The sequence below is a fragment of the Apium graveolens genome, chromosome 2 (assembly GCF_009905375.1).
Source record: "Apium graveolens cultivar Ventura chromosome 2, ASM990537v1, whole genome shotgun sequence".
Taxonomy (NCBI): Eukaryota; Viridiplantae; Streptophyta; class Magnoliopsida; order Apiales; family Apiaceae; genus Apium; species Apium graveolens.
In genome coordinates, this window is record NC_133648.1 from 314,112,526 (window position 1) to 314,122,393 (window position 9,868).

The window sequence follows — 9,868 nt, forward strand, 5'->3', positions numbered from 1 at the left end:
GACATCTCGATAAGTACATAGGCTTATCGAGATCTCTAGCACTCCATATATTGAGTTAGGCTTGTAGAGGTCTTCAGCTTGTCGAGATCTCTAGTCTTCACATCTTCACTTTGACTTATCGATAACTCAGAGTTCTCTACTGAATGTAGACTTGTCGATAACTCTAAGTTTTCTAGTGAATGAATGAATTGACGATATTTCCAATCTTCATTTCTTCAATCTTGCTTGTCGATATCTTCTTGAGTTCTCTATTAGCTTTCTTGACTCTCCATTCTGAATTCAATCATTTCTTCTATCCCGGTGGATATTGCTCATCCGTCGAGTAGTGATTGTAACCCGACGGATGTGCCTAACATCAGTCATCCGTCGACTAGCCAAACTACTATTCTGAGGGATGTTCCTCATCCGTTGGTACTCTCTGAAACTTGAATGACTTCTCGATAAGCCATTCTGGAGTCCTCGAATGACTTCTCTATAATATTAAATATGTGACTTGTAGAGATCTTGACTTAGGTTATTTTTCTCCAAACAGATTTATTCAACTTTAAGTTTCTTCAAAATTCTTCTGAGGCATGATATTCTTGATCTTCTTCCAGATAGAATCCTTAGGCTTGATACTGTTTTAGGAAAAAGACTACAGTCTGCTCCTTTGCATTTTTACATACTTTAAGTGTTACAAATACAAAATATAAATTTAGATAACAATACAACTTACCCAGGGTTGACCCCAAGCTTAACTGATTACTGAAAATAGCTATTCATTAATCTTCTACTCAGATCAGATGTCCATTTGACTTGTTTCATACTATAATTAGAGATGCTAATGACATTATTATCTCCAATAATCTTTGACATCATCAATTATATATTACACTTTATTATCATTGAAATCACATAACCAAGGAGTTTCCGTTCTAATAAACTGAGTTCTTTTTAAAATATTTTAATAAATTGAGTTATGTCGAATTGGATAATAAATTTGGATTTTAATTGGATAAGACTCATCAAAATTTAAACTAAAATCTTATTTGTGTAACCCTAAGCGAAGCAATATCATATTAATTACCTGCATTATTTATAATTTATTATATTTTTAAATACTTCCTATATCTCATATTACGTGTTATATTTTGATTATTACATAGTCAAGTTGACCATATTTTAACTGATAATTAAGATAAATGTATCTAATATTTTTATAAATTGAAAAATATATTTTTTAATGATATAAATTTTGATATAACATGAGATGGAGGGACTATTAAACATTTTTCTTGCTATCAATTTTTATAACATATCCCAGTAATTTAACAAATGGTCAACAAAACTCGGAACTGAATTCCCAGAGCTCACACTCTTGTAACCATCAAGTCAAGTCTGGGTTAATAAACTCTAAACTCTTCTGCATTCTAAAGTTATTAATTTTCTCTTCTCTATTCAAGTTGTTTTTATTCAAATTCACATTTCTAATTGTAAATTAAAGTCCACTTAATAGTTAATATACATTGTGAAGCTGCTTATATATATAATAGTTGATCATTGAATATAAACTTCTTCAGAATCACATTGAAAACAACACTACCCAATTTGCAATTCATATAACTACATTGATTATAATTCTTTTGTTGCAGTTTTTATCCTATAGTTTGCATCGTTTTTCGACGCTCAAAACTCGAGAACTCCGGTTTGCTTGCAATGTGTTTGATGAAATGTCTAGGCAAAAAAGTTATATCAGAGAATTTGTTGCAAATGTATGCTAATGTTACCTAGTATTTATATTTTCGGGTATTAGTAATATCGTGATTTATGACACATTGCTAATATACATTTTCCACTGTGAGAAAAATAATTGAATTTAGTAATGTTTTAGTTCTTTATTTTGTAAGTAAGTGATCATATCTCGTTAGGATTAATGCTCACTGGTAGCAATGTGCTTAAGGGTATGAGATAAAATTAGATGTAGTTTGCTTAAGGAAGTAATGTTATTTAGGATCAAGATGTTCGGGTAGTCACTCATTTTAATGCTGAACATAGCAAAATTTTCAACATGTTGCTAATGTAGATTTCCCTTAATTAAAATGTAGTTTGTGTTTAGTCCTGCTGTTGTTGATAAAACTTGTGGTTTCTTTTTAGCTCAAGGGTTTGAGTTAAAATGAGAAGTAGCGAGGTCTTTTTATGAAGTGCTCTCATTTAGCCTTTGCGTGTTAATAAAATGACAGCTAGAGTTGACTAAATTATCAGAATTATATCAATACTTTGTTCAGCTTATAACACTTAAAGATGAGCCGCCGAAAAGCTGCCTCTACAGCCGAAGATATCAATGTTTCCGAAGAGCGTAAATCTTTAGAAGGAGCAGAAAAAAGAAGTCTAATCTCCAGTATTTTTTCTTCGTCAAAGAGAGTATTTGTACTTTGTTTGGTTATGCGCATGATAAATTCTTTATTGGTGCAAACATATTTTAACCCTGATGAACACTGGCAAGCTTTAGAGGTTGCACATCGCATTACATTTGGGTAAAATGTTTCTTATTAAATTCTTTTGATTACTGGTTCGATAAAACTTAAACCTGTATCTCAAGGTGTTCACACGTTCTTTTTGATGAAATGAAAGGTATGGACATTTAACATGGGAATGGAAAAAGGGAATTCGGAGCTACCTGCACCCAATGATGTTTGCTGCTTTGTATAAAGTTCTTGCACTCTTACATCTTGACATCCCAATATTAATGGTAAATTTTATAAGCATTACAGCCATAGATGAACATGTGTAGGGGAAAGCATAGTAACTTGGTAATAATATCTCTATTAATCGTGAAGACTGCTGGTGCTAATTCATTGCAAGCAGCTTCCATATAATATGTGCACATGTGCATCACTCTCTCTCTCTCTATATATATATCTTTAACTACATCGTGATTATTTTTAAGATAGAAAGCACCTTTCACCTTAGCTACCGCTAGTTTCTGACCACATTCTCAAATCTTGCAGATTAAAGCTCCAAGGATGCTGCAATCTATCCTTTCAGCTTTTGGCGACCTTTACTTGTACAAATTCTCTAGAGTCTTATTTGGTAACCATGTTGCACAGTGGGCGGTATTTATTTCTTATTCTCTTATAGGTTTAATCAACACAATATTTAAGTCACAATTGTGTTCTTCTAATTTCCTTTTTCACATCTGTTATATGAGTGACCAAAAATCTTGAACACTTATATCTGGCACCTGGTTATATCACAGCTCTTTGCACAGTTGACAAACTGGTTTGTGTTTTACTGCACAACACGTACTTTATCAAATAGTCTGGAGACTGTTCTTACACTTGTGGGCCTATACTACTGGCCTTGTTTGAGAACTGCAACTTATAGCAAAGTCTCCATGGTTCCGAGAAAGTATGGCTTGGCTGCAGCAGCTTTAGCATGTGCTCTTCGTCCAACAAGCGCTATCACATGGATATATGTTGGTCTTTTGGAGCTGATTGCGGCACGGGATCGCCTAAAATTTATTTTCCTCGAGGCAGCTCCCATTGGGTAGGTAAATTTCACCTACTTCAATGCCCGATTTTTTGCCAGTCTCCACTGTTTATTTCGACAACTGTATGGATGAATCACAAGCTACTCTCTGCTAGTACCAGATTCTTCTAAACTCCACAGGAATATGATATGGTAGAATTTTGCTAAATCTCAAACGGTATAATTATGGTATTGCTGATATGATGATTTAGCTAAATACTTGGTGCCCCCTGCATGTATGAAGCTGGAGCAAGGCAAATTGAAAAAAGAAGAAGTAATGCAAATTATTAAGTTTTAAGGGTTGCAGGAAACTGTTTATGAATTTATAAACAGCTTGAGCAGCTACAACTCTATCTCTATGCATTAAAGGTTTTTTGTTTCAAGGGTTTCAAGGTTTTCTGCTTTTCTGGTGTACATTTCTCACTTGCTTTCTCATCTCTCCTAATTCAAATCACTATAAATTTGTGTTATATATCAGTCGGCAGGCGCATTGTCTAACATGATATTGTACTAGTTGTAGGTTTCAAGTAGCATTAATAAAGGATGGGAGTTATAATGATTTTCATTATTTCCCGTGATTTCATTATTTATTCCTATAGTCTCAAATTTGTTACATGCTGAATCTTTGAAATCATGACCTCAGGGGCTTAGTTCTTGGTTTCACTTGTCTGCTGGACCGTTTGATGTATGGCTCTTGGGTCTTGGTTCCTCTTAACTTTCTGAAGTTCAATTTTCTTTCGTCTGGCGGAGACTATTACGGAACTCACAAGTGGCACTGGTACTTCACCCAAGGATTTTCTGTAATGCTCTTTACTTTCATTCCATTCTCAATATATGGAATTATCTTGTCTAAGCAGTGGAAACTTTCCGGGCTTATTATTTGGGTATTAGGGCTTTATAGTGTGCTTGGACACAAAGAATTCAGGTAATGTATTAAGAATGTCTCCCTATCTCATTTTTTGCCCATTTGTATATGACTTTACGCGGAGACCACAATTTCATACGTTTAGTTTTGATTCTTATGTGTTGTTGGCCCTCCCTTATACTTGTCTTACAGGTTTGTTCTCCCCGTGCTTCCAATAGCTTTAATGTTTTCTGGCTATTACTTATCCGTGATTACTGGTAGTAATATTCCAGATACGAAGAGAAAATTATCTCCAAGTAAATGTGATAAGAGATCCTTAAAATCTCGACTGGCCATCTTTTTCCTCCTGGCAACCAATGTTCCAATGGCTTTGTATATGAGTATGGTTCATCAGGTAGTTTTTTAGCCGCAATTTCATTGTGCAGAAGTTGTTTTGTTCTGAATTGGTTCTTTATTTAGTTCTTATTCCATGTTCAAGAGATTTTAAGGTTTCGTTCCATTTTTAGTGTTAAAGCCTACTAGGTACAACTTAGAATCAGCTTAGTTTTGTGTAAAGACACTTGTCTATATTGACTTGTAATCTACATTGCGCAGAGAGGAGCTGAAGAGATAATGAACTATCTTTCACAAGAAGCTAATAGTGGGAAAGTCGAAAGTGTTCTTTTCTTAACACCCTGCCATGCCACACCTTACTACTCAACCCTCCATCAAAATGTTCCTATGCGTCTATTAGACTGTTCACCAAGGTAAACCATAATTTCCCCGGTAAGCATTATGCTGTTTACCTTGTTGAGATGCATTTATTTTAAGATTAAATTGCACCATTTATATAAATTTGTAACCTCTGCTAGTTGTTTTTGCCCTATCGTTTAACAGTGATACCAAAGGAATTCCTGATGAATCTGACCGATTCATGATGGACCCAGCTGGTTTTGCTTTAGAATTTGCCAAAAATTGGTCTGTACCAAGTCACATTGTACTATTTGATTCTCAAGAACGACTATTGAAGGACTTTCTAGCATTGCACTCTTTCCAGGAGGTTTGATTAATGCTTATTTTAGCTACTGTTTGTCTTTACATTATTGGTGAGGTTACAAAGAACTTGTTGTGAAATCTTTCTTTCGTTATTTATGAACTTTGGTTGACAGAATAGAAGGTTCTTTCATTCTCATTTCAAGGTGGACCGAGATCTCCAGGCATCGATTGTTGTGTATACTCTTGAGTCATGAAGGGCAGTGAATTCTATCTTTGCTCAAGGACTAAAAGAACATCGACTTTTTAGTGTCATTGAGTTGATCCAGCTATACATGTATAACAGTCATTAGTCATTTGTATTTCAGTGTTAAAGTTAATGTTTTGCTATCATAGGATTTTCCTGATCAGCATATAGCCTAAGACTATTGACGACATCTTATAACAGCATAATGAGAGGCTTCATCTTTTTCTCTTTACTTCATTTTGCTTTTAATTTTCTATAACATTTCTCAGATGTATGTCCATTTTTTGCGACTACACTTGTGGTGACAGATTGTTCCGAAACTACTGATCCTGGGAAATACATTTACAAGTTAACTCACATGCTAAAGTGGAGGTATGTACTATTATATATATTATTGCTTTTGGAAATCTGTTCAAATTTTTAGGGCTTTAGGCCCTTAGAGCAGGTTGTTCAACTTATTTTGTTATCTGAGCATATCAGTACAGTAAGTTTTCCATTAGAGTAAATTGGAAGTATCGCCTACCACTGCACTGGCTTGTTATAGATAAGGTAACTCTCTGCACGTATATCTTTTGCTCACTCCATTCTTAATAATATTAGTGGAGACAACCCCAGGCTTATTGTTATACAGATAATACCACAACTTGTATAGCTTAAATCACAAATATACATAATATAAATTATTGAATGAAAACTGTAATACTGCAATATTACACGCTCCAAATTGATAATGCTAACATGAAGCAACAAATAAAAGAAGATTTCATTTTTTATGAAATTCAAGATCATCATATCTTGTAAGTGATGTAGAGAGTGCCAGCATTTGATTAATGGTCATTGCCCACAACCTGTAACGGTGATAATCATCCATCATATCCAACTTAATTAGCCCATGATCAGTAGTTAACACAATAAGAAAACATGTATCAGTTTCTTCCCCTTCTGAATCTTTGTACAACTCTGCATGTTGATCTAGTACAATGCCTAAATATAAATAGAAGCACACTTTTATGAGTATTCTGATTGCAAGATAAAATATGTGGAATTTGATGAGAAAGAAAGATGGAGGATTCTTATAGAAAGTTGAAGAGGAAGATCATACTTGCTTTCTTGCTTGCAAAGGTGTTCATTAGGTTAAGCTTCTTCAGTTTGAGAACAATCTGTCAGGTACAAGACATCTTGATAGTTATACTAGTATACTTTTTCTTACTCACTCCTGCAATTCAAAATTTTATACTTTTTTTACCTTGTCCTCCTTGTTTAAAGTAATAGATACTGACCTCAGCATGCACCTACCTGTTTTCAGAACATCAAATTGTTGGAAATCAAAAACTGAATTTACTTCTAGCTTATTATAGTCCAGAATTTTTGTGCATGCATGTACCGTTGGATGTTTCAATATTGAGGTTGGCGCCCTTTTCAAGAATTGAAAGACATTGCTGGAAGTCCTCCAACTGAGATTCATCGTTTTCCTCAATTGGCAGCACCGGTGCACTCCCTTTCAGTCTGCTCTTGCAAACATTTCTTTCTTTAAGCGTAGCTGCTCCTTTCAGGGCTAAATCATTAATCAATTATTATTTTAAATTAGGATAACATATCATATGTATGATAAAGGAACATGAAAATTTTATTTACATGTTGAAGCTGCAGCTGTAAGTGTAAGAATGTCGGTAGCACTTGTTCCACTTATGGCTGAAGCTATAACAGTTTTGAGTTGGTCTTTCTTGGCTCCCATCGCCTCTGCAGTCCTTGCACATTGAGCTGCCACCAGAGCTGCTGCTGAGGCCATGGCTGCATCCTTGGAGGTATCTGATTCTGATGACTTATGTGTGGCGGCTGCTGAGGCTATTGCAGCCAAGGCTGCCGCCACGCCTGCCACAGAAATTGCAGCGTGCACTTCAGCTCGTTGCAACCTTTTACATTCTTTTCTCTTCTGTTTAATCTCCTTCACCCATTTTTTGATTGGCACATTAATCTTCCATGACATCTGCATTCAAATGTGTAAGCATTACAAATTCTTTATGGTTTATGAGCACCTCAGATTGAGATCTTTAGTTTGTAGTAATTTACCCATTTCTTGCGAAAGCAGCTGTTGTAGTTCAATTCAGGGTGCATTGCTTGTTGCATCCATATCCATGACTGCAAAAAGAAGATTGAAGCTATCTGTAAATGTACAGTGTTATGTAATTGTTGCTTGAGTTTGTATTTCAATCCATACCTTTACATCATTGGATTTCCATGAAGGTATCGATCTCTCTGTACTGTCCATTTTCACACCAGGTTCCATCGTCTGCAAGCCAAATTAAAGATACGTATGAGGTAGGGTCTGAGAAGGATGAGATATACACAAATACGTTTGATACTCTGTTTGAGCATCTTATGCAAAATTTCAAATTTTCCGAACATAATAAAATCGGTTTATAGTACAAGATTGATACATATATAGTTTTGCACTTGAGCCAATGTAATCAAGAGTACTCACCATGGAAGGAGATTTAGGCTCATTATCAAATAACTTGATGGAACTATCATGGAGAACAAGGGATCGTTCTTGTAACTCTGTCTGGAAAGCCTCATGAACTGCGAAATTGCACCATGCACGCGAAAGAAGATCCATGGTTTCGGATTGCGAATCAAGAACATCCGGCTTGAAGTTAAAATCCATCAGTTATAACCTTCAACCAAATTCAGCTAGAGGAGCTTAACCTGCAACTTATGATGAAATACAAAAGTGATGCTAATTGATAGCATCAGTTAAATAGACATTATGCTTAAACAGTAATCACCATTACACGCACATAATATTTTAATTAAAGTAGCCTGTTAGTACTTGATATTGGGATTGAGAAGGGAAACAAACAGGCCCCCCTGCATCATTAGTATCACTTGGTTGTGTGTGTGTTAATATGCATACACATTATATTAGTTGTAATAGGAATAAGTTATACGCCATCTGTTTTTTATTATCTAACGTTTAACTTTTCTGTACACACTTCTAAGTGCTTTGACTGTATAGTTAGAATAATAATTTTTAACTTTTTATTTTTGTGGATAAAAATATATAACTAAAACTTTAATTTTAAAAAAGAAAATTTTAAAAAATATTATTTTATCTATACAATCAAAGTACTTAAAATTGTGTGTAAGAAAGTCAAACGACATATAAAAAAAACAGAGGGGTATAACATTTATCAACAATTAGCATTGGAAAAGACCTTTCTCAACAAATAAATTTTTTGGAGCTGATGAAATTAAAATTTTGAGGTTATCAGATTTATAACTATACCTCGGGTATTGGCCCCAAATGTCACTTTCTTGAGTCAAATGACTATCAATATCATTTTTTAAATTGTTGGCCCCAAATGTCACTTGAAAATGGGGATTCAGGTTAAGTTTTCAAAATAGACGAGAAACGCAGTCTCATGTTGAGTTTTTCTATAACATTTTTTTTATTTTTTTATTAAAAGAAAAACGCAGTTTCGTTTCATGTTTTTGTGTAAAAACATGGTTTCAAACTGAGTTTTGGGTGAAAACGCAATTTCAGAAATTATTTCCGTAAAAAATGCAGTCTCGTCTTGAGTTTATGGATATAAAAACGGCGTTTCAAACCGAGTTTTTCGTAAAAACGCAGTTTCTAACCGAGTTTTTCTCATGATGCAAAAAAAAAAAAAATTCAAAACGCAGATCCAAAATGAGTTAATATGAAAAACTCATCCTGAGATTGCGTTTTACCCCCATAAACACGAATTGAAGTTGCGTTTTCAATTTTTTTTGGAAAAAAAATCAAAATGGAACACGCAACTCCGTTTTTCATTAATAACAAAAACTTCACCCGAAACTCCGTTTTATGAAGGGTTTTTAGCATATAAACGCAACGAAAACGTAAATTTAAATCTTAAAAAAAACCAAAATCCTAAGCAGGATCCATGCGAAAAATAATATTTAATTTGTAGTTCAATATGTTTACCTTAAGAAGGTTTACGTTAATGGAAAGATGAAGGTCTTTAATAGCGATCCAAGAACGATGAACGGAGATCCCTAACCCTCAAGTGTGAAGCACTCTACCGGTATCCACCAAGAGTACAATGTGATGGAGGAGGAAGAGGTTGAGAGAATTAGTTGCCTCCCTCTATTTTCTACTTTAGAATTAGGGTTTGTATTTTTGGGTTGAGGCAAATAGGGTTTATAATAATATATTTATAGGCAAAATTTTCAGCTGAAAATTTTCCATAAAATATTATTATTATTAACCCTTTAATTGATTATTCTTATTAACC

At 34.4% G+C, this 9,868-nt stretch overlaps 2 protein-coding genes across 7 annotated transcripts; one reads left to right on the forward strand and one right to left on the reverse strand.

Moving 5' to 3' along the window:
* Positions 1–1,293: 1,293 nt before the first annotated feature.
* LOC141708791 (mannosyltransferase APTG1-like) lies at positions 1,294–5,823 on the forward strand. Of its 6 annotated transcripts, none has more exons than XM_074512572.1 (10): positions 1,295–1,751; positions 2,265–2,513; positions 2,611–2,728; positions 2,988–3,092; positions 3,236–3,525; positions 4,151–4,432; positions 4,565–4,766; positions 4,967–5,118; positions 5,249–5,411; positions 5,521–5,823. In XM_074512572.1, the coding sequence occupies exons 2-10, from the start codon at positions 2,281–2,283 to the stop codon at positions 5,599–5,601; spliced, it is 1,626 nt and encodes a 541-aa protein (XP_074368673.1). In that variant the 5' UTR covers positions 1,295–1,751; positions 2,265–2,280; the 3' UTR covers positions 5,602–5,823. The 6 variants fall into 6 exon arrangements, with proteins under 6 accessions (XP_074368677.1, XP_074368673.1, XP_074368675.1 ...); XM_074512574.1 differs by having other exon boundaries at positions 1,295–1,381; XM_074512573.1 differs by having other exon boundaries at positions 1,322–1,414; positions 1,632–2,513.
* A 243-nt stretch (positions 5,824–6,066) lies between these two features.
* LOC141708792 (uncharacterized) lies at positions 6,067–8,465 on the reverse strand. Its single transcript, XM_074512577.1, has 8 exons — positions 8,074–8,465; positions 7,810–7,881; positions 7,662–7,730; positions 7,227–7,578; positions 6,976–7,146; positions 6,838–6,887; positions 6,694–6,751; positions 6,067–6,575 (listed from the first exon to the last, which is right to left on the reverse strand). The coding sequence occupies exons 1-8, from the start codon at positions 8,254–8,256 to the stop codon at positions 6,355–6,357; spliced, it is 1,176 nt and encodes a 391-aa protein (XP_074368678.1). The 5' UTR covers positions 8,257–8,465; the 3' UTR covers positions 6,067–6,354.
* Positions 8,466–9,868: the final 1,403 nt, after the last annotated feature.

Excerpts from the sequence above, each read along its gene's own strand:
- LOC141708792 (XM_074512577.1), bottom strand. The coding sequence starts at position 8,256 with ATGGATTTTAACTTCAAGCCGGATGTTCTTGATTCGCAATCCGAAACC. Across the intron at positions 7,731-7,809 it reads GGAAATCCAATGATGTAAAG|TCATGGATATGGATGCAACA; the intron begins GTATGGATTGAA and ends TTCTTTTTGCAG. Across the intron at positions 6,752-6,837 it reads CTTTAAACAAGGAGGACAAG|ATTGTTCTCAAACTGAAGAA; the intron begins GTAAAAAAAGTA and ends TGTACCTGACAG.
- LOC141708791 (XM_074512571.1), top strand. The coding sequence starts at position 2,281 with ATGAGCCGCCGAAAAGCTGCCTCTACAGCCGAAGATATCAATGTTTCC. Across the intron at positions 2,729-2,987 it reads TTGACATCCCAATATTAATG|ATTAAAGCTCCAAGGATGCT; the intron begins GTAAATTTTATA and ends CAAATCTTGCAG. Across the intron at positions 4,433-4,564 it reads CTTGGACACAAAGAATTCAG|GTTTGTTCTCCCCGTGCTTC; the intron begins GTAATGTATTAA and ends CTTGTCTTACAG.